A 25,002-nucleotide genomic window follows, 5' to 3' on the forward strand; every position below is an offset into this window, starting at 1 on the left:
ATGATTCAGGGAGGGCTGACAGCAGCCCCCAGGAAAGCAGGTGACATGGGCCAGGGGAGCCAGCTTTGGGCTGTAAGGGAAGAGTGATTGTCCTGTTGGCTGCTGAATTGGTGGGATGTATGCTTAGAGGTTTTGAGGGGCACTCTGGCTACTGCTAGGTAAGAGTGAAGCCAAACCAGAGGAAAGAACTGGGAGAGATATCATTTGTGCCCCCGGATCCAGCTGTCCTTGCAGCCTGAACTTTTCAGTTATCCCCCCCCAAATCAGTTCCCATTCCACTTAAATCAGTGGGAATTGGGTTTCAGCCTCTTGTTCCCTGTGTGGCCTCAGGCCAGGGCTTCCCCTTTATAGCCTCAGCTTCCATTCTGTTAAGTGGGGACACACCATTGGGTGGTTGTGAGCATTAAGGAAGGGATGTGTGTTTAGTGTACATCCAGGAGCCTAGCAAGGGTTCTGCCTCTGTTCTTGAGTCTAGTCCTGTTCTACCTCTTGTCCTGATAGCATAAACTCTGAGGAGAGGCTGAGCTTAGACACCTGAGGCTGGGGACTAGACTACAGGACTGAGCCCTGACAATTCAGCTTGGTGTCATCAGGACCCTGGGGAAGGGGGGTTCATAATCCTACACCAGAGATGGCCCAGCCTGGGAGCCCGCCATGTACAATGTTTGAATGGAGAACCTGTACGGATGCACCTGTGCCTCTTTGCCTGAGGAGCCTTGACAGGCAGAATAGACTGGAAGTGGTGGGGAGTTAACATCTCCAGGAACAGTCCTTAACCAATGAGAGATGGAAGCTGGTACATAAATGGCACAACTTCTTCACCCTTTTGGTGGACCAACTTTGAGTGTGTCCCACACAGTCTCGCAGAGGTCCCTAGTGGGATGGTGCCCCAGATGCCCAGAGCAGCAACCAACTCATTAACTCCCTTCCCTGGCTCACTTTCCCACTCCCCTATCAGTCTGCCTAGGGGTCACCTCCCTAATAAACTACTTGTGCTTGAATCTTTGCCTCGGGGCCTGGGGGACCCCAATCCAAGATGGGCTGATTCAGTTCTGTGTTGTACACTCAAAGCAAAGAGATCTGTGGAGGGGGCTGCCCAGACACCAGGACTGCATCCCAAATTCTGAGTTTTCAAACACCCAGTATCCTTTGAATGTTTGTGCCTCCCTCAAGATTCATATGTTGAAGTCCTAATACCCCAATGTGATAGTATTAGGAGGTGAGGCCTTTGGGAAATAATTATGTTGTGACAGTGAATTCCTCATAAAAGGAATTTGGAATCCTTATAAAAGAGAGCTCCCTGCCCCTTCTGTCATGTGAGGACATAGTGAGAAGGTGACCATCTATGAAGCAGAAAGCAGGCCCTCATCAGATAGCCACTCTGCTGGCACCTTGATCTTGGACTTCCCAGCCTCCAGAACTGTGAGAAATAAACTTCATTGTTTATAAGCCACCCAGTCTGTTATTTTGTTATAACAGACCAAATGGACTAAGACACATCCTTGGATATTGACCATTTATTACATATGTCTGGGCCATGTTCTCAGATTGGGGGGGGACCATTGACATAGCTGAGCACCAGATGAGGTGTCCTGGCCAGTCGGGCAGGAGAGCAGCAGGACCCCCCTGATGGTGGCAGGAGCAATGTGGCACCCACGAGGAGAAGGAAGAGGAGGAGAATGAGGAAGGTCAGGGACCACCTGGATGCAGGAGGAGGGGCTCTGTGAAGAGAAATGCAATGTTGAAACTATGGTGCGCTGCCACTATGAGCCCCTGTACCCCCCACCCCCAGACCCATCTCCCGAGCATCTCACCCAGGGTCTACCTCCAACATCACATCCTGCAGGTTGGGAGATGCCTGCTTCTTGTCCTAAGGGGAGACAGCAGCCAGCAGCAGAATGGATGGAAGGGACACTTACTCTGGACTCTTCCTTCCTACCATAAGACCTATGGGGCTGAGTTTATTTTTCCTTCTTTCCTGGAACCCTCCCAACCCTCTCCAGTGTAGTGGGTATCTGTGCCTGCCCTCCATCCAGTCTTCCTTCTCCTGGTAACAGTGGCTCAATTTGTACAGTGGGTGGAGGGTATCATGCCGCCCCCCTCTCAGCCCTTCAGGTTCTTATGTGGCTGACCCCACATGTCTCCACTTCCGTGACTGGGCATGTGAGCCAGATCTGGCCAATGAGAGCACTCCATCAGTTTGGCCACTGTGATTGGTTCAGGGTGCAGGCCATGACCAAGCTGGGCAAGTGGGAGGCAGCCCTGGGACATTGCTGCCAGCAGGTAGGTGGCACCCTGCTTCTCCTTGGGTGGGCATACCAGTGGGAAATGAGTATTCAGTATTGGGGGAGTATTGGGGTGGCCATTTGCTGAGAAAGAATCCACCTTGGAGACGTAGAGCCTGAAAGAGGAAAGGACTGAGCCCTGACAGCATTTGAGATCTCTTCAGCAGCACCCAGCCTTGTCAGTTACATGAAAAAAATTACATCCCCTTTTTTGTGTAATTCCATTTGGGTTAGGTTTCTGTCACTTGCCATCAAAATTCCAGAGTGATACAGCTGGCTGAGGACCATCTCACCTGAGGCTTCCGGAGCAGGGAGCGTCTTCGCTGACCTGCTAAGTGTTTCCGGTGGCTGAAGCCCGACATGAGCATGTCCTGTGGGGAAATAAAGGTGTGGGAGTTCTCAGAGAACTAGTGACAGACACAAAGTTGGGCAAAGGCCAAGATGGGGTTGTCACAGAGGTGAGATTCTGGGGGAAGAAAAATATCTCAGGGAGAGACAAGAGAGGGACAGAGCCGAAGAAACCGAGAAGAGACATTACTTATTCATTCACTCAACAAATATTTAATGAGGGTCCATTACATGCCGGCACTGTTCTAGAATCTGAGGATGTGGTGGGCATGCAAATAGGAAAAGTCCTGGCATCCACGGAGCTTATATTCTAGCAAAGAGAGACTGTACATTAATAAATAAATGTACGATGTCAAGATGTGGTAAGTGCTGTTAGAAAATAAAGAGGTTAAGGAGTGATAATGTTTGGAGATCAGGACAGGCCTCTCTGAAGAGGTGAGATTTGGGGAGAGACGGGAATGAAGTGAGGAAGTGAGCTGGGCATGTGTCTGGGGGCTTTGAAATAGGAGTGAATTTGGAATGTTTGAAAAACCAGGAGGCTGAGATAGAGGAAGACACAGAGACCGAGAGAGGCAGGGGGAGGGAGGGAGGACAGCATTGAGACAGCAAGAAAGAGACACTGAGAGAGATAGAGGGAGACACAGAGCCACCGAGACCCCCTTGAAAGGGAAATACCCTACTAGGAGGCACACAGAGGTATCCCAAGGGTGCCTGTGGAGGAAGGGTGTCCCCTACCTGCTCTCACCTCAAGGCCTTGTCCCCTGCCCTCGGGGACCCTGTGACCACATAGCTCACAGGGAGCTCCTGGTGTCCAGGCTGTCTTTCGCCCCAAGGGCCTGAGGCCTCCAACATCCCCTGCCGGGTCCCACTCCAACTCTGCAGGAGTAGGGAGGCCACTGGGTGCCCAGGGCCCCCAGGCCCCACCAGGTCCTGGCCCGTCCAAGTCCCCCTCAACTTCCAAGTCCTGGTCCAGTGTACTGGCCTCCTCGAACACCTGGTCAGAGGACAGAGTCATGGGGGTTGTGGAATTGGTACCTTGGGTGGGGACTGCCAGGGTGGGCCATACCGGGCTGTAGCTGACCAGCTGGGCCTGCAGCCACCACAGTCGCCGAAAGATGCCGTCTCGGTGCGCTCTGAGGGCCCTCAGGACCTGCTCCAGGGATGCCCGGGCCTGAGGCTCACTCCGCTGTGCCAGCCCCTCACCGAATGCCAGCAGTGCATCTACACGCTCAGCTGCTCCACATAGGTCTGCCTGTAGGGCCTGGGGACAGAAGGTTGGACACCACTCCCACCCCCCACCCACACACCAGGAGCACCAGAGATCAACTACCTGGAGTTATATCCCTTCCCCCTTCTCTTACCCAGACACCTAGAACATGGAGTAAACGCATTTCCCATCCCAGGAAGCTGGTACCCATTCCTGAGGCCCCGCTCACCCTCCCATACCGTTGCCTCCCACTGCCCACCTGCAGCTGGACCATCCCGCTCTGGGCTGATGCCCAGGGCCCCAAGCCTTGCTCTAGGTCCTGCAGCCGGAGGCCCAGCCCCAACAGGCAAAGGGATAGGCTGTCCTGCTCAGCCTCCAATACTTCTTGGCCAGAGATGAGGTGCTGGGGAACACAGGGGACTGAGTCAGGGTCGGTGGGCCAACCCAGACCTTGCCCCCACTTCCATTGCCACCCCTCTTCTGCAGGCTCCTTCTGTAGCAGAGTCCATCTCTGGTCTGCACCAGGGCTGCTCCCACCTGGAGTCCTTCCCAGTGGAGCCGGGCCTGGACAGAATCTCCAGGTTTTCAAGGCTCCTAGAAGTGTGGACATAAGGGGCCTGGGGGTCTGAACAGAGAGTGGGTGATGGGGCTGGATATCCCCACAAGGAATGGGACTGCACCAGGGTCAATGACGAGCTAATTCTCTCCCAGTTGGCAAAATAATAAAGATTTTCTATAGTGATTGGTAAAGAATCATTTTCTGGAGTGTCCCTCCCCCCACAGATGCCCAACACTTTTCCAGAATCATCACCTCATGCCCAGTTTGGAGGCCAAATTCTGGGGGAGAGGAGGTGGGGGCTGGCACAAGGGGGCCTGGATCACCTCAGCTCACCTCACGGTGTCTGCCCCCAGCTGGGTCCTCACTGGAAGAGGGTGCTGGCAATCTCAGGGGACCAGCAGCAGGCTCAGTGCCCCTCAGCCCACCCTGGAAGTGTTCGGGAGGGTCCAAGGAGTCTTGCCCCAGTTTCTGGGCCTGTTCTGGTCTGGGAGGTAGGAGGCATTGACAGGCCTCTGGCTGAGCCTAGGTGTCCATTATCCACCCTACCCTACCCCTGTCCTTAGGTGCCCCTCCCATGTCCCTAGGTGATCATAGCCATAGTACCTCCCCCACCTCAAAATGCCCCTGCTACTGCCTCCACCCTTTTGGGATCTAAGTTCCAAAGCCCAGCCCCTACCTGATTCTCTTCTCTCCAGATGCAGGGCAGATGGTGCATCTAGCAATGTCCAGTTCCCTAGGGGCTCCAGCGGGGTAGTTGAGGGGCTCTGAGGGGAATCTAGGGCCCAGAGGTGGGGGGAGGGCCATAGCTGGGGGCCTGGAGACAGAGAGTCAGTGAGGATCCCCAGTGAGAGTTCTTTTCCTGGCCAGGGGCATCCCCCCAGACCTCCTCAGCAGGACTCACAGAGGCCTGAGGCAGCCAGAGGCCTGGGGGCAGGCTCAACTCCACCTCCTCACTAGCAGAACTGGACTCAGGTCATTTGATGCCCGGCTCAGGTGGCAGCAGCACCATTTAACTCCTTCTTCCCTAGCCTGCCAGTTAGCGGAACCTCCCAGGTTCACCCCACTCATCCCACCTAAGGGGTTTCCCGATACAACCCTGACCCCTCATGAGCCATGGATTCTGCCCCACTCAGGGACCTGTACATCTGACCCCAGGACCCACACCATCCAAGGTCCCAGACACCGTACCCCTCAGGAACCCGCATCTGCCCCCGCCCCCCCCCACTCCATCCAAAACCAAAGAAAGATTTTTGTTGGTTTATTTGAAATGGGGCTTCTTCCTGTAGTTCCCACAAAGTTACTGGGAAAATAAATAACCCGGGGGGGGGGGGAGGAGGGGGGAGCCATCTCTGCCCCAGGGTTCCAAGGTCACAGGGTCACAGCTGTCAGGAGGTGGAGAGCCCGGGAATGTGAGCAGGGCGGGCGCCTGGCATCACTTGCTGAGCAGGAGGCCGGTGCGCAGCACGCGGGGCACCCGGCGGATAGTCAGCGAGACGCGCGTGCCACGGACCAGGCTGGCTCCCGGCCGCGCAGACGGGCAGGCGGCGGCGTTGGGTGGCAGGGAGGTGGCGTCCAGCGCATCTACTCGGGCAGCTGCGATGCCGTGAAGGAGGCGCGTATAGGCGGTGCCACGGAGCACCAGGAGGCTGCGCGGTTCCAGCAACAGCGAGGTGGTCGGCCGGGGCGGGGACCGGGGCTGCGGGACGGGATGAAGCTCAGCGGGCCCCTCAGAAGTCAAGGGGGGTAGCGGTCAGCAGAATTTAATGGTCAGCGGGGCAAGGGTTAGCGAGTACCCAGGGGCAAAGGCTGAGGGGCAAGTGTGCTCCCACGGAGCTTTGCAGGGGAAATCCTACGTGTCTCAGTTGGGGGGGGGGGAAGGGGGGCGGGGAGCGAGGGCAAGCAGTCTCTTGGGAGGGGGCAGGAAAGTGGTTGCAGATGGGGGTGCCTAAGGGAATTGCAGCTGGGATCCCCAAGGGGTTGGGACTTAGACCCAGGGATCTGCAGTCCTAGGAAACTGGACTGAGGGCTTGGCTGAAGCTAGGAGGGGCGGGGGTTGGGTAGTAACAGTGAGGTGGTGAGGAGCCAGTATGGTCTGGGCCTGTCTGCAGACATTGGGATGCTTGAGGACACCCACACACTGGAAGGGGATGTCAGCCTACCCAAGAGCATGTAGGGCTAAAAGGAGCAGCTGGGTGTTCAGGGGAGTTTCTGTGAACCATGAGGTATCAGAAATGCATCACTGAGAGAAAGGTCAGGGAAGCCACTGTCACGAACAACCCCCACAGAAGGGAGTCAGTATATCTGGGGGGGTCCTTGAGCAATCAGTCATGGGTTGAGGCCCCAAGAAGAATCTGATGGTGTCCTTCAAGGCAGATCTACACTATTGGAGTGGCAGAGAGGTCTGTGTTGGGGAGCCTTGTGCAGCGGGCAAAGAGAGGATGTCTAAGAGGATGTCAGGAACAATCATGAGTAAATGGTGTTGGGGTATCCAAGGATATGGGTGTCTGTTGGGAGTATTGGGGAGTCTTACTTAGGTTATATGGACCTTGGGCCACTGGAGCACTCTGAACATGTGGGGCCAGGGGATCTGTGGGGCATCGGGGCATTCATTTAGCAGGTGAGGCTACTGGGGTGTCTATAGATATCATTTCTAGGGCACCCTGCAAATGGATGGGTCTGGAGTCTGGGAGGATATGGGTGTACTCCTGGAGGGGACCGGGGAAGGTGTCTGGGAGAGCATCAGGGGTACCCTGGAAGCAGGAGGGACTGGGGCTTCTTGGAGGATGTGGGATGTCAGAATGCCCACGAGTGGCTGGGGCAGTGTCTCAGGGCCCACCTGCTCTGCGGGGTCATCGTCCTTTGGCTGCCGCGGCTTGTAGAGGTCCAGCATGGTGTGGGAGCCCAGGCTGATGGTGCTGACGGTCGGGTAGTAGAGTGGCCCGTCCTCGTGGGGCTGGGGAGTGGGCACCAGGGCTGGACAGGGCAGGAGTCCACACCCCCCCCCCACCCTCTGGGGCTCAAGGAGGGTACCCCAGCTTGGGATGAGGTGGTGAATGCCTGGTTGGGGTATGTGGCTGCTTAATGAGTAGAGGTGGGTCAACATAAGGCCCTGCCCCATGGTGGATCGGAAGTCTGGGGGTCGGGGTGAAGGTGTGTGGTTACCATGATGCCCTCCCCAGGCAGATACTGGTTCACAAGGACGTGGTTGGCTGGGAGACCTCCAAAAAGGCTGAGGTCAGATACTTTGTCCACGTAGCGCTGGAGCCACAGAGGCAGCCGCTCAGGAACCATCCCCCGGGGATGGGGGAGCCCACCTGGGAGAGGGGAATGGGGTCCTGAGGACACCCAACCAAGGAGCCCTGGCACCTGGAACCCCCATTAGGGATATTCTAGTGGTTGGCAGTACTCTGACCCTTGGGAACCTGTGACTCTGGAGATCATTACCCCACGCCTCCAAGGCTTCCTGACTTCTCCAAACCCCTGGACACTTTGAGATATCCCAACTTATCAGGAAATCCCTAACCTCTCAGAACCTCCACTCACCCCTCAGAATCCGCCTGGCCCTGGGAACCCATTGAGCCCTCATGGACCCACCCAGTGTCTTGACTATCCAATCTGAGTCACCTGCCCCAGCCTATATCCCCAAATCACCCATGCCCCCAAGGCAGGGACACTTACCCCAATTCTGTAACTTCCTCCCAGAGAGCTGGGTCCACTTTGGCTTTGGGGCATTGAAGACCTAGGAGGTGGGGAGGGGATCAGTCCTTTTTCAGGACCACCCTCACTGATCCTACCACCCAGTTCAACATAGGGCCCTCTACTTGGGGTGGAAATGGGTCATCTCAGAATCTCTGGGATTATTCTCTGAGATAGAATGTTCCCAGGATTGTGTTGTTTGACCTCTACCCTGTGTCTACCAGGGTCAAGGAAAGGAACCAGAGCTACACAATCGTGGTCTGAAACTACTCAGAGCTCTGGGCTGGACTGGACTTTTTTAACCCAGTAAAGTGTGCACTCTGTAATTTCCTGAATCCTGGGCTATCTCAGCACAGCCCGACTTCTGGAACCTCTTTGCTCCTATCACCTGAGGGAGAAAATGTGCTAAACTGGGCTGTCTCAGCATAGCAGAGAGTACTTTGAAAATGCTCCACTGCCGGGTGTCTGGGTAGCTCAGTTGGTTAAGTGTCTTGGCTCTTGATCTCGGCTCACATCATGATCTCACATCTCTTGGGATTGAGCCTCACTTCAGGCTCAGTGCTGAAGAGCGGAGCCTGTTTGGGATTCTCTCACTCCTTATCTCTCTGCCCCTCCCCCACTCACACCTCTCTCTCTCTCTCTCTCTCTCTCTCTCTCTCTCTCTCTCAAAATAAGAAAGAAGGGCGCCTGAGTGGCTCAGTCGGTTAAGTGTCTGACTTCGGTTCAGGTCATGATCTAGCGGTTTGTGAGTTAGAGCCCCGCCTTGGGCTCTGTGCTGACAGCTCAGAGCCTGGAGCCTGCTTTGGATTCTGTGTCTCCCTCTCTCTCTGCCCCTCCCCTGCTCACAATCCATCTCTCTGTCTCTCAGAAATGAATAAATGTTTAAAAAAAGGAAGGATGGAAGGGAAAGAAAGAAAGAAAACTCTCCACAGCCAAAATCCCAAAGGTCTAGAACAGGCAATCTCCAAGAAATATGTACTCTATTCGATAATCTCATTCCTTTCACAGTTATGGGGCTGGAAGGGGCTATCTCAGCACAAGAGTCTGTGTTCTGTAGCTAACTTATTCCTGGGACTCAAACTAGACAACACTAGTTGAGATAGCACAGGGAAGATCTGTGCTCTACGACTAACGGTCTGAGACTCCAAAGGATCTGAGCTTTTTAAATTCTTCTGTCCCTAAACCTTAAGAATAGAATACAGAATACTGGGCTATCTCAGCACAGGTGATTTGAGCTTAGTAACCTTATTCCCAAGACTCAGAGTGTATGCTGAGCCATCTCAGCAGAGGTAAGAGTTTACTCTGTAGCATTCTGATGCCTGAGTTATGTCAGCACAGAAATCTGAAACTGCAAATTCCTAATTCCCCAAACCTCAAGGGCCTGAACCGGGCTATCTCAGCCTATGTTTATAACCTCCTTTTCTCTATGATAGCAGGATTGGGCTATTTCAGCACAGAGGGTATAAGACTTGTAACCGTGTTTCTAGCATAACGAATCTGATCTCAGTAACATCTGTTTTGAAGGCTGCACTGGGCTATCCCAGCACCGGGAGTCTGAGCTGCATAAGAACTACCTTCCTCAGAATCAGTTTGGTTTCTTCTAAGCTTCCTGGGAAAAGCTCTGACACACCCCAGCAGGTCCTGAGAGAGGAAAAGGGAAGATGAGGGATGGGTGCTGGACGTCACTCTCCTTCCTGCCAGGATCTTTACTGTAGCCTTAGGGACTCTCACACAGAACCTGGAGATTGGGGAGGGATCTGGGAAGGAGGGAAAAACAAACCGGAAGGGTGTTGGGGTTACCTGTCGAAGCAAATACTCCTCCTCTTCCTTGGAGATGAAGTCAGGGACATAGTAGATTACAGGTGGTGCCTAGGATAGAGATCCCCATGAAGGTGTGGCCCTTCAACCTACACCGGGGCTCTAGTATCACTGAGCAGACCCTCCCTCTGAAGGGTCTCCAGATGTTCCCAAACAGGCTAGGGCCTGAAGTCAAAGGACTAATGCCCATTTTGGGGGTGGGAAGTGGGGGTGAGGGTGGGGCTGTACGCTGAGGGTAAGAATGAATTTGGAGGGAAGGAGCAGTCCAAGCCCACAAATTCAGGAGTCGGCCTGCCTATCCCCACTCTATCCCCCACCCTCTAGTCCCCACCTTCACCCTCTGCACCCCCAGTCTGACAACCTGTTCCACCCTGAATGGTTCCAGGGCTGGGACCCTGGCATCCTGATCCTCCATGGACACCAACTCCATGCACCCAGTCCTGTGGGGGAGGGGAGGATACTCTGAAGTCACCAAGCCTCCCACCCTCAGGCTATGATCCCATTTTCTGCTTTATCAAGGGCCAGGGCCTCACCTTGGCCCTACAGTGAAACTCACTTGGTTTCTAAAACCTGAGTCCTCAGCATCTCAAAAGCCACCCGGACACAGTGAGTACCCAGAACACTGCCCCAAACTTCATCCACAATGGCCCACGAAACTACACATTTCTGCCCCTTAAGCCTCTCACAGAGAATATCCTCTGACCTCACTAGGAGCCTTTCCCAAGAGCTCCACGCATAGCCTCCAGGGCTGCACCCCAAAGCCCCTTCAAACAGTTTGAGATGCCATCCTAACAACTTCAAACCTGCGACCATGAGTCTGGGTCTCTAACAACATTCAAACTCCCCATGCACCCTCCTGCCGCCTCGAGCCCTTTCAGATGCCCCATTCTGAACACCCGCGTGCCCCCAATCTGAGTCTCCTCAGACAGGTCCACTCTCAGTCTCCTCGGATCCCCCCACTCCGGACCCCTTCACACTTCCCCTCCCGAGCGCCCCTTCCCTGTAGCAACCTTGGGCCTTTAGTCCGGAGCTTGACTCCTCTCAAACCTTCTTCCCTACCTGAACCCCTTAGACTCTCCACCCCGAGTTTTCTAGAATTCCACACTCTGAGTTTCCCTGGACTCCCATCTGAGCTTCCCTAGATCCCCATTCTCAGCCCTCTTGGACACCCATCTCCGACCCCCAGCCACCCCCAAATCTGACCGTCCACCAGAGTACCCCTCCAATACCCGAATTAAACTACCCCATTCCCTTCCCAGTCACTTCCGCTCCACGTTCCTGACGCACGTTTTCTCAAGCCAACGGGAACTCTCAAAGGTCCTAAGGGTCCGCCTTCCACCCAATCGGCGCTCTCACCCACTATTGCCCCGCCCCTTCACTCTCGTCTATGATAGGCTGCACCTCCTGGCCTCTGAGCCACTGGGGATCCTTCGGAGACGGGCCTTCATCTGGTACTGACCAATCAGAACTCCAGAACCCAACCCGCCCACACAGTGGAGTGGGCCCAGATGGGAGGGGAACCCGCTGGAAGACTAGACTATGACAACGACTTCCCGCAGGCTGAATCCTTGCATACCCCAGCTGCAGGGAGAATGGATTGAAGGAACGACTTCCTCCCTCGTACTTCCCCAGCAATACGGAGGGAGGCCCACAACTTTCCAAATACTGACCGTACACAGAGAAACCATAGAAACATCTTTATTGAAGGGGACAGGGGTCATGCTGAATTCAGGGACATGCAGTGAAGGGGCAGTCGTGAGCTGTCCTTGGTGGTCAGGGCCCCGGGTCCACCCTGGACCCCCTGGGCCTTCAGGTTCTCCCTCAGGCCGTTGGTCTGGCTCGAGTGCTGTGAGGTCCTTTGGGGCCAGTGACTCAGATTTGGTGTTTTGGACCTGTGACCAGAATATAGATTGAAATAGGAGTTCCAGGATTTGGGATCCCCTCAAGGCCTTGGGGCCCTTCATGTACTAGAGATGGAGGCTTTAGGATGTGGGGTTCCCTTGGGGCTGGGGCTCTTTGCATTTGGGTGTCTTGAGATCCAACGACTCAGGGCATTGAAGTGCTCCAGTTTCCAGGGATGAGAATTCCTGTTTGGGGTCTCCTGGTGCCTATGAAGTGGGCTTGAGGTGCCCTGGGAGCCCGGGATGCATATCCTCACTGCAGTCTCCTCCATCCCAGGCACAAGGACCTCCGTGATTGGGGTTTCCTGGGGGCTTGGGATTGAATTTTTAAATTTGGGATTCCCTGGGGATTTGGGGATTCCATGATTTGAGGATCCTGGTAGTTAGGGCCTTGGGATCCTCTAGGGGCTGTAGGACTTGGGGACACAGGGGAGTATGGGACTTGTACTCTGGGGTTTGGGATCCCGAGAGTCACAGAATGGGGCCTCTAAATTTTGGGGTCCCCCAAAGGGGAAAGTCGTTACTTAAAAAATAGAGAATTTTCTGGGAGCCTGACCAGCACAGGGGCTGTGGGCCATGTGGGGTGGGCTTCATACAAGGCACTGGGGGTTTCTTGAGGGCGCAGAGGGTAGGAAGACTTAGGGGTCCTGTAATTAGCACTTCCAGGACTGTTTTGGTGTCTGTAAATTGGGGGTGACAGTGGACTGGTTAATGTGTGTCTCTTCTGTAAGAACAGGGGTCTTTGTTAATGTAGGGAGTCTCTGATTGCAGTGTAAGCTTTTGGGGTGACCATGGGGGGGGTCACAACATCTTGAGGGGACTGATGTTAAATGTAGGTCTGTTACTCTGTTGCTCTGGAGGCATGACCTATGTTTATTTCAAGGGGACTTGACAGAGGAGGAGTCTTTGTTAATGGGGGAGGGTTCTGATCCAGTAATGAATGATTCAGGAATGTTCTGCTCTGGAGCATTATGTAGAGGTCACCATCATTTGAGGTGATGTGGAAATATGTTATTGGGGGTCTGCTCTGAGGGGTTGGGGATAGGGACTAGCCTGAAGGTGCTACACTCAAGGAATCTCTTTCTGGGTACCTTGGGGTCTGTATTTGGGGGTTATCATGAGGGAATCTGTTAATAATGGGGCCTCAGTGATCCAGGGCTGGCTAATGGGGTCTCTATTATGGATGTGTTACTGGGAATCTCTATCTCAGGGTGATTCAGGGGCTCCTTGTGTCAGGAGATGCTAGAGGGGACTCTGTGACTCTGTCAGGTATCCAGGCCTCTAAGACTGCATCTCTGCCCTCAGCATCCAGGGAAACCAGCAGCAGAAGAGCAACCTGGAAAGGAGAATCATATCCATCACGCCTTGATGCAGGGAACATCTGGATTTGGCCTTTCTGGATTCTGTCTCTACTTGTCTGGCTGTGCCCTCTCAGACTCCTGTGCCGTGGAAGGTGTTCTGCCTCCTCTACCTGCCCCATAAGGGTGAAAGTCCCCAGAATTCAGTGTGGGAGCTCACTCCCTAAAAACTGTTTCTGGGTAGGCTGATTAGCCACTAGTTTTCCTAACCTCTATTTCCAGCCCCAACCAGAAGTCCAGATCCCTGTGTCCACCAGCCTTGTGCAACCTCTCCCTGAACATCCTACAGGAGGTGGGCCAAGGGTTGGCTACACACCTGGAGATGGAGTTCTCTGATGCGATGTCCTTTGGGGTCCGGACTGTCGTGAAAGTGCGTTTGGGCTGTGTCACTGAAGGAGAGGGCAAGGTCTCAGGTGACAGGATGACAGACCCTCAATACCCAACCAGACTCCTTGTCATTAATACTTGTCCATGTCCCCAGTACCCACCTCGACCCCACATTCCAATACCCATCTGGACCTCTTATCAATAATATTCTGTGTCCCTCAATACCTACTCATGTCCCCAGTGCCTGCCTAGAGCCTTGTTGTTAACATCCCCACACCCCATAGCATCTATCCTCTTCGGGATCCTGTCTCATCATTTTCCTGGACCCCATGTCCCCTGTGAAATACTGGAGATTTTGCCACCAGCATATACCTGAAAACCCATGACCCTCCTATCCCCAAACCTTCACTCCTCCTCTACCTCTTACACTCCAGCCCCAACTCACTTGTCACTTGATGCACTTTTTTGGCTCCCACATTGTCCCCAGGGGGGTCAGTGGATCCACCAATCCTGGGGAGACATAAGAAGAGTAGGAGAAGTCAGAGTCACAAGAGGAGCTGAACCCATGGGGCCTATGCAGAAAGAGCTACGGTGTGGAGGTGGGTATCCACACTGTCCTGCTGGTACAAGAGGAAGAGACATCTAACAGGGGAATCAGGGTTCTGGGAAGTGCCCTGGGTTTGGGTTAGAGTTTGGGCTCACCTCTGAATTCGGGATGCTGGTGCAAAGACTCCATGCCGCGGGGGACAGGTAAAGTACCGGACACCGAAGACAGAGCCATCATGCTTTCCAGTGGGCTGGTCTAGCTCAATGCCATACCAGTAACCTGCAGCAGTAAGGTGTCAGGATGCCTCAAGGACCTGCCTGCCTGCCCCCACCCTACCCCCCAGATCACTGTCCTCACCTGGGGCAAAGTCTGTCTTCCCATAGAAGCGCACAATCCCTTGCTTCTGGCCAGCAACGAGGACTTGGTCTCCAACCTCAGCCTTGGCTCCCTCTCGCTGCTGCAGGCTCCCCAGAGATGGGGATGACGGGGGCTTCTTCTTGCCTGGGGTAAAGGGTACATGGGGAGGGAGTGGGGCCCCCAGATGCCAGCCCTGGGGACCCCATGCCACCCAAAAAGACCCAAGGTAGAAACTCTGTCCTGGCTCCTGTCAGGAACTCTAGAACCTTCCCAAGAACTGGGGGGCTTTAGGCTTGAAAGGAAACAATCTCAACTGTAAGAAAACTGGGGGTGGGGGTTAGGCATGAGGGTCAAGAACCTGGAGAACCCCCAAATCCTTTCTCAAAGCTGAAGTTATTTGGGTCAAAAGAAAAACTGAGTCACAAAAGTAAGGAGCCCAGAAATTATCCTTTTAAGGTGAAGGAAGTAGGGGCACCTTGGTGGTTCAGTCGGTTAAGTGTCTGACTCTTGATTTTGGCTCAGGTCATGATCACAGGGTCATGAGATCAAGCTCTGCATCGGGCTCTTCATGGAGCCTGCTTAGGATTCTTTCTCCCCCCTTCTCTCTGCCCCTCACCTGCATGTACATGTGCACGGTCTCTCTCTCTCTCTCTCTCTCTCTCTCTCAAAATAAATAAACATTTAAAAATAAATAAATAAAATGAAGGAAAGGGTTGGGTGTGAAGACAAATCAAGTCACTAAATCCAGGAACCCCACAGATTCTTCCCTAAAACTGGGGAAAAACCCTTGGGCCTGAGGGGAAACTAAGTCATAGAAAGCAGAGAACCCCCAGATCTTTTCAGGAACTGGGGGTGGGTGGGCAGTGCCAAGTCAAAGGAGAAACAGAGTCATAGAAGTGAAGAACTCAAGAGATTTTCTTCGAAAACAGGAGTTTGGGCCTGAGGATAAACTGAGTCACTGAAGCTGGGCTACCCACAGAATATCCTCAAATTGGCTCTCCTCCTACCCAGAAGGCTCCCCTCTGACCTTTATGTTCCCTGCGGCCTTTCCCAGTGACACGGGAAAAGTCCATCCGAGGAGTCCGAGGTGTGGAGGTGACTGATGAGGGGGGTGCATCCACTACTTTGGAGATCTTGGACACAGAGGCAAAGAGACCTGCGGGGACAGAACGTGGGCTGGGAGCTGTCCAAGCCTCTGCCCTCTGCCCAGTCATCATCTCCCTACCCCCATTACCCAGTCAGCAGCATCAGAACTACTGAGTGGACCCCACCACCACCCCATTTGAGCCCCAGGTGGGACTGACCCTGCTTGGGAGGGCAGATGAAGTACCGGACACCCCCAACACTGCCATCATTCTTGCCCTCAGGTTCATCCAGCTCCACGCCCACCCACTGGCCACTGGCGAACTCCGTGGTCCCGCAGAACCGAAGTGTGCCCGTCTGAGGAAACAAGGGAGGATATGGTTTGGCGGGGGTGGTCCTTGGGGGGCCATGACAGATCCCTGGCACAGCCCTGGTGAGTGGATGAGGGAGCCCTAAGCTCAAATCTGTTTGGACATTACCATTTATTGGCTATATGACTTAACATCACTGTGCCTCAGTGTCCTCATCTAAGAAATGGGAACAGAAATCACACCTACCTTATAGAATGGTTATAGAGCTTCCCTGTCCAATGCAATAAACAGCCATTAGCCACATACAACAATTTAAATTAACTGAAATTAAAATTAAATTTAGTTTTCCTGGTTGCACGAGCCACATTTCAAGGGCTAGTAGCCACATGTGGCTTATGGCTACTTTACTAGACAATACAGACACAATATTTCCATCATCACAGAAAGGTCTACTGGACAGGGCTGTTATAGCCTCAGAACAGGGCCTGGTGCTGAGTGAGGGATCAGCGAGTGTTGACTATTATTGTCTTATAACTTTGGTCAAATGACCTCCTAGGCCTTAGTTTCGTCTGCAAAATGGAGAGAATAATGCACCTTAGAGCCTGGCTGTCTGGTTGAAACATCTGTAATGTATGTAAATTTGTTTAGTTGTGGTGAGCCCTCGTGGCTATTATCATCGTGTGAGGCTGCTTCACTCTCAAAGTTCTGGTTCCTTGCCTATAAAATGGGTGAATTAATAGTGCCTATTTTGGAGGATTGGTGTGGGGATCAGAATAGTGCCTGGCACACAGACAGCACTTGGAATGCACCAAGGCTTCTTCTAAGGGCTTTACAGATTTTAATTAGTTTAATCCTCATACAACCCGAGGTGGGTACTGTTACTAGCTCCATTTTACACATGAAGAAACTGATACCCAGAGAGGTGGGATCAGTGGCTGCAGGTCCCCCAGCTGGAAAGCAGGAAAGCTGAGGTTTGCCTGAGCTTCTAACCACTGTACTATACTGCTTCTCTCAGAGGCAGATTGTCATTATTGTTCTTATCTTCAAACCAAAGGTTTCACCTCTCTGAGCCTCCTACAGTCTTCTGGGTTCTATAATGGGAAGAGTCAACCCATTCTGCTTTCAGAATTGTCACATGGATTTGACAAGATCATGCACAGAAAGCTTTACAGGCGGGGCTGATGCATGCAAAACTCTTGATTAGGAAACGCAATGTGACTTTTACAGTTCCTCACTGTGTAAGAAACTAGATTCAAATTCCTTCCGGTGGCCTACATGTCTGGTATGATCCAGCCCCCTACTGACCTCTCCCCTTCGTCCTCTGGTTACACTACCCCTTCCCTCCTCTTGGCCTCTGAACCTGCTGTCTCCTCTGTCTCCATATTGTTGTGTGTGAGCTCCCTCCTCTCTCAGCTCAGATATCAGCTCCTCAGAGAAGCCTTTGGAACACCCCAGCAGCTAAAACAGCATTTGCCTTCAGCCAGGGGAAATTTACTAAATCCAAACTTTTTTAAGTTAAAAAAAAATTTTTTTTAAGTAATCACAGAGTCCAATGTGGCACTCAAACTCATAACCCCAAGATCAAGAGTCATGCTCTACTGACTGAGCCAGCCAGGCTCCCCTAAATCCAAGCATTCAATGGTTTTCAAACCCTCTGTTGCTACCAGAAATTATCTTAACTGTGGATTTACTTTATTGGCTGTCTCTCATTAGAAAAGCTCCTTAAGAGTGGGTCTGGGCTCACACACAGCCCTTTATTCCCAAGGAGAGGCTGGGTCTGCATAGAGACTGAGGGACACCAGATAAATAAATAAGTCAAAGTTGGAATACCTGGATAAATGAAGATTCTCTCTGCCCTTTGGGCCTTTATACCTGCTCCCTCTATGCGGGATCCCTTCTCCTTTTCTTCTCCTGACTCATTCCTCCTTATTTTGAAGCGGGTGCCTCCATCCCACAATACCCCTGATTGTCCTGACCTGTCCTTTTTTCCCAAAGTGCTGACGCCTCTGGGAGCAGAGGTGGGCCTTGACTGGGGATCACAAGGCCCAGGGTAACTCACAGGTGCAGAGCTGCACTGATCACTCTGTTTGTGCTACCTCATGACCGCCACGACTATTCTGGGCTGTCACTGTCAACTGATAGATCTGTCTTCCCTCCCTGGACTGAGAGCTCAGCCTTGGGGCAAAAGGAAGCACTCACAGAATGACTGTTAGATGAAATAAATACTGTAGGAATGATGGGGGTGGAGGGGGTGGAGGGGTGGACAAAGGGGAGGGTCTACACTCTGTCCAAAGACCCAACTCTGAGGCACGAGGGCTGACTCCTGCTCTCCACACCTTTCCCCAGGCCCTGACCTTCTGGCCATCCAGCAGCACGCGGTCTCCCAGACGCAGGCCCAATGCACTGAGCATGAGATTGCCTGGGACGTTGTCATAGTTGGGTAGTGTGACCTTGGGGAGGGCACAGGAGAGTGGCACAGCCTCCTCCAGCAGTGTTCGCAGCTCCTTGGCCACCAGCGCTGCCTCTGCCTTGTCCAGGGACATGTCCATGGGGTCTGGGACCACCTCTGCTGGCACCTGTCCCTTTCGGTTCTGGGGGCCAATGGGAAAAAAGGAAGTGAGAATTCAGTGGCATAGGCTGTACCTCCACCGAGCCCAAGCTCCCAGAGACCCCTAGACCATGTAAAGCAAAGGCAGATCCAGGCCATCCCTTAGGCCATCATGGGAATAAGAAGGGGTGAGGCATTAAATTGTAGACCACGTCCCCAGGGAAGTCCACCCTCAACCTCAGGCTGGGGATTTCAAGTAATTGAGGGTGGAACTAGGGGTGGAGCCAACAGGGAATGAAGGTCACACTTCAGTCTGTAGGTCATGCTCTCAGGGAGGCCATGTCCCCAAAGATCCCAAGCCTGGAATGAGACCATGTGAGGGATGAACATTGAAAATGGTCTCCTGTGGTACTGGGTCAGGTGTCCAACTGGGCCAATGGGGAATGAGGAGAGGCAGGGCTTCAGGAACACAGGCCATGTTTCCCCAGGATATCTGAGCCTGGAATAATGCAGAGTAACTGGTGTTGGAAGTGGATGCTTTGGAGATCAAAGATCATACTGAGGGCTTATGGGGGGACCCAACCTTCTCATTCACAGAGAGTCTCAACTTTTTTCACGATCCTGAAATATTATCTACACACAGCCCCAGGGTCAGCCAAGATTGAAAGAAGATATTCTTTGCTGGGTAACCCTGGATAAATCACTTACTCTCTCAGCTTCAGTTTCTCTAATAGGGCTCATAATAGAGTTCACCTGACGTATCATGAACACTAAGTAAACACCAGCTATCATTTCATTTGTTGAATGTATAGTAGATGATTTTTGTAATGAACTTCTAGAAACGCAAGCAGTTCTGGCCTCCCTCTCCTCCGCTGGCTGGGAAAGGGGGTGGGGAAGGAAGGAGAAGGAAGAGAATGGGGGCTGGGACAGGGATGTAGTACCCGCAGCGCCGGGTTGGCACCATGCTCCAGCAAACATTTGGCTGCGCCCAGGCACAGGTTGGAGGCAGCGATGTGCAGGGCTGAGCCGTGGTTGAAGTCACTGCACGTGGAGTTCACCACTGGGGTGTGGGAGAGAGGAGGGTTCCGGGTGAGTGGACTTGGCACCCCGCCCCCCGTAGGCCACCTTGCCACCTTAGAGTCCCCCAGCTCAAGTCCATCTCTTAACCCCGCAGACCTGAGTGCCTCCCACAGACTCGTGTTGCAGAGCCCAGCCCCTCCAGAAGGGTCCTGTCCAGCCCCGGGGATGGATGGGTCATGGATATCTGGACCCTGACTCTCACACCTCCTACCTCTACCCTACCACCATCATCTCGGATCCCGGTCCCTTCTCCCTTCCCAGGCCAGACCTCAGTTCTGCCCCATCACTCAGCTGCCCTGCCTTCTTTACTTCATGTCTCCCCATCTCCCAGCACATCTTCTCCCGGCCCCCAGCACACAACAGAGGCACCCTCCTCCTGCTTCCAGCCCCCATCTTATCCTGGGTCCCATTCCCTCCAAGCCCCGACGCTCCCGCTCACCTCTCGGCCGGGCGCCCTTCAGCAGCACGCGCACAAGGTCAGGAACATCGAAGTAGGCAGCGTAGTGAAGCGCATTCATGTTGGTCCAGCGGCTGCGCAGTGTTACGTCTGCGCCCAGCGCCAGCAGCTGCTGTGAAAGGCGCACAGCCGCCGCAGGGTCCCCTGCACGACAGCCCAGGTCAGCTTGCGTCCCCTCCTCCAAAGCCTGGGCCCAGGGCGTGGGGAAGGCCCTAGGCCTTAGGGACTGTGCTTTGGGATCTTAGGCTGCAGGTTCACGGTGGGGGTCTGAGGGCCAGGATTCTGGGTGATTCTGAGGGTGTCATGTCTGGGCGCCTAGGTTTGGGGGCTGGTGGCTTGGGGGTTTGGACCTTACCGACTCCATGGGCTCCAGCCTTGCACGCATAGTGGAGCAGTGTCATGTCGGTCAGCCCATCACGGTCATTCACATGGCAGCCTCGACGCAGAATCTGGGACGGAATCAGGGAGGTTTACCCAAATACATGAGGGACCCCATCCTCTCCCTCCCTGGCTTCCCAAGTATCTTACCTCATTGCCGATGACATCAATCTTGTGCTGGACTTGGGGCACCCACTGGCGCACGATGGCAAACAGCTCAGGGATGGTGGTCTGCGGGTCAAAAAGAATCTCCTGGCACGCCGGGTCATTGGGGTCGAAGAACGTGAAGGCTAGGGCAGTGAGAAGTTCAAAGTCATCCCAGGCAAGCTGATCCCCTCTTTCCATCCTGAGGCAGGGGAGCTCTAGGCCTTTGCCTTTAATGCCCTCTAATGCATGGTCTCAAACCACATGGTGCATGGGCTACAGGCATTTTCTGTTGGCCAGCATAAGGTTTCAAAATCAGGAGGTTTCACAGAAAACTCTGCATGCCCCATGTGTCTTGAAAAGTTGGAAGATCTGGCAATCCCACAGAGCAGCAAACTGTACCCCTGGAAATGAGTGTGGAGGGAGTGCAGTACCTCGAGTCTGCATGCCCCTGGGAGGAGGGAGGCTGCCACTGCTCTGGCCCACCGTTGCCCTGGCCGAGTATGGGCACAGTTTGGCTAAATCTCAAGTAAAAACAAAAGCCAGAAAAGCTGGCTTTTCAGAAAAATCTCCCCAATTTTTCAAATACTGTGTAGAACACATAAAACGTACCCATGGGCAGGATCCAACCTGTGGCCAGCCAGGGTGGTGCCCAGAGGAACTTCCATCTCCCCCTATTAGGCCGTGATGTGTGTTGCTTTCTGTGGTATTGTCAACACCCAGCACAGGGCCTGGCGCAGGGCAGGAACTCAGTGCATACTGAGTGAGTAAATGAATTCCCAGACGATACATAGCTCTGGATGTGTATCCGGATGATACACACCCACAGAGACAGCATCTCCAGGAATCAGCCTTTGTGTTCCTCTTTAAACCACAGTCCCGGGACGCACAGCCCCCCTTGGCTCAGACCCTACCCTGGCTGCCACCACACTCAAAGCACCGACCACTATTCTCTCCACAGCCCACGGGCCCTGCACAAACCGGAGGCCAGTGTGTTCTCTGCCCTCTCGCCCTCACTCATTCCACCCAGCCACACTGGCTCCTTCTGTCCTTCCAACACGCCAGGCAAATTCCTCTCAGGCACTTTGCGCTCGGCATTTTCCTTGCCCGGGACAGTCTTCCCTCAAGCCTTCTCAAGGTGTTGCAGGTTTTACTCAGATGTCACTGCTTCAGGGAGGCCTCCCCAGACCACTCTGTGTACATCAGCACCTCTGCCCTTCTCCATCTCCTGACCTTTTTTATTGCTGTAATCACGGCACCTACCACTGCTTAACATTAACTTGTTTACTCCTTTTTCCTTCCCTTTCTCCTTCCCTCTTTTCCTGTCTCACTTGTCTCCCTCGCTAGGATGTAAGCACTGTGTTTCTGTGCTGCCTTGTTCACTCCTTCTCCCCAAGGCCTGGCACAGCAGCTGGCATGCAGTAGGTGATCAATCAATCTCTGCGGAATTAATTGTACAACTTTGATACACAAATAGACAAGTTCTTTTCAGAGTCCATCATAGCCCCCTCTCTGTCCTAGACCACATTTCCAGATTCCTTCATGTTCGGTGGCCAAACCCTCCTCGTTCTAGAAGCAAGATTCTGAGGGAGGTGAGGGTCAGGCAGGGAGCAGCCTACACTCTCTGACTTCCACCAGGGTACAGGCCCCAGCCACATCTAGACACATTTCCAAAGGAGATTTTCCAGTTCCCTGGGGTGGATTCGTCACCTGGGACACCCAGATAATGTTCTTATTTTTCTATCAGACTGAAGTCAACTTGTAGCCTCTCTGACCCACCTCTAGTGGGTGACATGAGCACAGATGCCATCCCTTCTACCCTATCCTAGTGATGCCCACTCTTTGAACATGGTGCCTAGTTTTTGAACTTACAGCTGCTGGGGATTCCCAGACAACACCTTCTAAAAGCCTCCTCCACCCTCTCTACCCAGCAGCCAGAGGGAGCTTTTAAAAATATAAATCAGATCTGCCACTCCTCTGCTTTTAAATACCGCCCTACCAACTGCTCTCTCCTCATCACACTTATCCAAAGTCCTCGCAGTGGACGCTAAGGCCCCCCCAGATCTAGTCATTGCCAAACCCTCACCTCGACTCCCATCACTCCCTTACTACAGCTCCAAGATTGCCTTTCGTTCCTGGCCCAGGGCTTTTGCACTTGCAAAAGATAGCCCGGAACTATCTTTCTCCAGCTCTCCTATGGCTGATTCCTTCTCATCCTCTGGGTCTCAGCCTAAATGCTACCTTGTCAGAAAGACCCACTCTGACCACTCCGTCTCAAGGTGCTGCCCCCTGCCCCCCCCCTTTTATATGTCCAACTTTTATTTCTTTCATAGCACTCACTCCATCTGAATGTATCTGATTGATCTATTATTTGTTCCCTTCTGAGAGCAGGGATGATGCCTGGGTCACTCACCATTAATAGAAGATGACAGAGATCACCCAACATAAATCTTATCACAGACTAGTAGCAATGGATAAATATGCTTGGTGAATGATTAGACACTTTCAGTTTCTCCAAGAAAATACCCTCTCAGCTCCACACCTTCCTACCTTGGAGCCTTTACTCCTGCAGTTATCTCTCTGGGTACTCCCTTCCCTTGCCCCTTTCCCTTGTTAAACCCCAACTCATCCTTGGGTCTCCCTCAAATGTTACCCCTCATAGAAACCATGTCTTAAAAAGCTCTTGCAGCATCCCATTCTTGGCAAACACAATTCTCATCATGTCTTATAATTATATATTTATATTACATTATACTTATCTGTGTGGTTGCCATTGAGGCCTGTAAATTCTCTCAGGGCAACAACTGGGTCTGTCTGGCTCCATGCTTTGCCCCAGCTCCTAGCATAGAGCCAGGTCCACCACAGGCTTTCAGTAAATGTTTGTTGAATGACTAAATGATTGAATGATGTGTCATGAATCAAAGATTAGGATTATTCCAATTTCATTCTCCAACGGGTGAATGAATAAATTAACCAAAGGGGCATGCAATGGCCACCACTCACCCAGACCACTTTCAAATCACCCAGAATCTCCCCACCATCACCACCAGCAGAGCTCAGCCCAACCTCTCTGGCCACCTATGGCTCCAAACAAAATTGCAGGGTGGGGACGATGGTTACCGTAGTCCTTGGGGAGGGGGGCAGGTGCCGAGGGGTGCACAACAGGCTTCTGCCGGCGCTCCTGGGTGGGGCTGGGGGCCTCAGGGACCAGCTCATCCTCTTCCTCCTCTTCTTCTTCCTCCCCGCGTAGTGGGGGGGCCATGGGAGCGGGATCTGTCTTAGTCATGGTCTTCAGTGGCCCTCCGGGGGGCGGGTGCAGATTTGGGGGCGGCTTTCAGGCCAATCCTGGAGACAGAGGCCAGTTACAGAGAGCCCCCAACAGGGTCTAGGATCTGAGCCCCCAGAAGCTCCAAGGCCCCCAGTGACTCCCACACCCCCAGCTCTGGATTTTGGGCAATTATAGCGACGACCATCAGCCGTCAGAGGACCCTGGTATGCGGGCCCAGCGCCTACCACTTCCCCCCTCTTCCCCAGGTTCAGTCCCCCATTCTTCTCCTCCCGCGTCAGGCCCCTCAGTCTAGGCCGCCCCCTCCCCGGGTTTGTTTATCTCGGGATGCAGGATGCTTCGCCCCTCCCCTTCTCCGCGGGCCTCCCCTCTACCCATCTTACCTCGGACTGATGGGGCTGGGGACCAAAGCTGAGACTGGGGAGACTGGAGTAATGGGGTGTCAGTGTTGGGGGAAGTGATGGGGGAGGAGAGGGAGACAGAAGGGGACGAGGCCCAGACGCCGACAGGGGATGGGGGTGGAGAAGGAGGGGCGCTGATGCGCATGCGCAATGATACCCCCAACCAGGCGCGGGGGCGGAGATACTGGGAGGCTCCAGGCTTTGATGAAAGGGCTTGAGGCAGCGTCGTCGTGAAGAGGATAGACACGGAGGATGGAGAGAGAAAAGAAGAGATGGCCACGAAAAAGGATGTGAGACATCAAAACAGGAAGAGATGAAGCAGAGACAAGGGCAAGAAGGAGAGGGATGGGAAAGCGGGCACAGTTTTTTGTCCGTCCCCCTGGGACAGAGCCTTCCTTCCCGCAGGCCCACAAACCAGGCCAGTTAGGGCAGGGGTCTCAGTGTGGTGGTGGTTATGAGTGTTTTCCTCTCTCTGAGATCTCAGACCTGACCCTTCTCCATGGTCACCGCATATAAGGGGTGTCTCAGAGGGATGATTTTGTAGACTCCTTTCATCATCGAGGGTCATTAGTTACCGTGGTTATCATCACTGAGTGCTCAGAGAGCACTTACCAGGTTTAGAGAGGTTAAGCTACTTGCCCAAGGGCACACAGCAAACAGATGCTGGAGCTAAGAAACCAGACAGCCTGCTGGAAACCAGACGGCCTGGCTGGAGAGTCTGGGCTCTTCATCACCATGCTACATATGGCTGTAGCAGTGTGTAGGGGCCAGAGCTGCCAATGAACCCCTCTAACCCTCTCGGAACCTGTATCTCCCCTTGGGGGAAGACCTCCTGGAGCCAGCTCAGAGTCCAAGCCTTCCTGGCTCCATCACCCTGGTTTGGCTGTCACTCTTGCCTGGTGACCAGAGCT

At 53.4% G+C, this 25,002-nt stretch overlaps 3 protein-coding genes across 8 annotated transcripts; all 3 read right to left on the bottom strand.

Moving 5' to 3' along the window:
* Positions 1-1,502: 1,502 nt before the first annotated feature.
* Positions 1,503-5,999, bottom strand: SYNE4 (spectrin repeat containing nuclear envelope family member 4). Of its 5 annotated transcripts, none has more exons than XM_030298984.1 (9): positions 5,910-5,999; positions 5,076-5,213; positions 4,733-4,883; positions 4,100-4,243; positions 3,715-3,894; positions 3,379-3,627; positions 2,579-2,656; positions 1,815-1,870; positions 1,503-1,721 (listed from the first exon to the last, which is right to left on the bottom strand). In XM_030298984.1, exons 1-9 carry the CDS (start codon positions 5,978-5,980, stop codon positions 1,544-1,546), a joined length of 1,245 nt encoding a protein of 414 aa, XP_030154844.1. In that variant the 5' UTR covers positions 5,981-5,999; the 3' UTR covers positions 1,503-1,543. The 5 variants fall into 5 exon arrangements, with proteins under 5 accessions (XP_030154844.1, XP_030154842.1, XP_030154841.1 ...); XM_030298982.1 differs by having other exon boundaries at positions 3,700-3,894; XM_030298981.1 differs by having other exon boundaries at positions 3,379-3,894.
* ALKBH6 (alkB homolog 6) lies at positions 5,897-10,917 on the bottom strand. Of its 2 annotated transcripts, XM_030298986.1 has the most exons (7): positions 10,470-10,917; positions 10,275-10,353; positions 9,896-9,964; positions 8,078-8,138; positions 7,562-7,734; positions 7,236-7,372; positions 5,897-6,095 (listed from the first exon to the last, which is right to left on the bottom strand). In XM_030298986.1, exons 1-7 carry the CDS (start codon positions 10,724-10,726, stop codon positions 5,981-5,983), a joined length of 891 nt encoding a protein of 296 aa, XP_030154846.1. In that variant the 5' UTR covers positions 10,727-10,917; the 3' UTR covers positions 5,897-5,980. The 2 variants fall into 2 exon arrangements, with proteins under 2 accessions (XP_030154846.1, XP_030154847.1); XM_030298987.1 differs by lacking the exon at positions 5,897-6,095 and having other exon boundaries at positions 7,249-7,314; positions 7,562-7,713; positions 10,470-10,915.
* Positions 10,918-11,595: 678 nt separating this feature from the next.
* On the bottom strand, positions 11,596-24,725 carry CLIP3 (CAP-Gly domain containing linker protein 3). The gene is made up of 14 exons (XM_030298835.2): positions 24,074-24,725; positions 23,525-23,749; positions 20,411-20,550; positions 20,238-20,331; positions 19,865-20,026; positions 19,287-19,405; positions 18,152-18,388; positions 15,708-15,843; positions 15,431-15,559; positions 14,404-14,547; positions 14,202-14,325; positions 13,945-14,009; positions 13,489-13,561; positions 11,596-13,150 (listed from the first exon to the last, which is right to left on the bottom strand). The coding sequence occupies exons 2-14, from the start codon at positions 23,688-23,690 to the stop codon at positions 13,096-13,098; spliced, it is 1,644 nt and encodes a 547-aa protein (XP_030154695.1). The 5' UTR covers positions 23,691-23,749; positions 24,074-24,725; the 3' UTR covers positions 11,596-13,095.
* Positions 24,726-25,002: the final 277 nt, after the last annotated feature.

This window comes from Lynx canadensis, chromosome E2, assembly GCF_007474595.2.
Source record: "Lynx canadensis isolate LIC74 chromosome E2, mLynCan4.pri.v2, whole genome shotgun sequence".
Taxonomy (NCBI): Eukaryota; Metazoa; Chordata; class Mammalia; order Carnivora; family Felidae; genus Lynx; species Lynx canadensis.

Excerpts from the sequence above, each read along its gene's own strand:
- SYNE4 (XM_030298981.1), bottom strand. The coding sequence starts at position 5,980 with ATGCGCTGGACGCCACCTCCCTGCCACCCAACGCCGCCGCCTGCCCGT. Across the intron at positions 5,214-5,909 it reads CGCGGCCGGGAGCCAGCCTG|GCCCCCAGCTATGGCCCTCC; the intron begins GTCCGTGGCACG and ends CTCTGTCTCCAG. Across the intron at positions 1,722-1,814 it reads ATGTTGGAGGTAGACCCTGG|AGCCCCTCCTCCTGCATCCA; the intron begins GTGAGATGCTCG and ends TTCTCTTCACAG.
- ALKBH6 (XM_030298986.1), bottom strand. The coding sequence starts at position 10,726 with ATGGTCGCAGGTTTGAAGTTGTTAGGATGGCATCTCAAACTGTTTGAA. Across the intron at positions 10,354-10,469 it reads ACTCAGGTTTTAGAAACCAA|GACTGGGTGCATGGAGTTGG; the intron begins GTGAGTTTCACT and ends CCTCCCCCACAG. Across the intron at positions 6,096-7,235 it reads ACGATGACCCCGCAGAGCAG|CCCCGGTCCCCGCCCCGGCC; the intron begins GTGGGCCCTGAG and ends CCCGTCCCGCAG.
- CLIP3 (XM_030298835.2), bottom strand. The coding sequence starts at position 23,690 with ATGACTAAGACAGATCCCGCTCCCATGGCCCCCCCACTACGCGGGGAG. Across the intron at positions 20,332-20,410 it reads TTGATGTCATCGGCAATGAG|ATTCTGCGTCGAGGCTGCCA; the intron begins GTAAGATACTTG and ends ATTCCGTCCCAG. Across the intron at positions 14,010-14,201 it reads CCAGCATCCCGAATTCAGAG|GATTGGTGGATCCACTGACC; the intron begins GTGAGCCCAAAC and ends ATGTCTCCCCAG.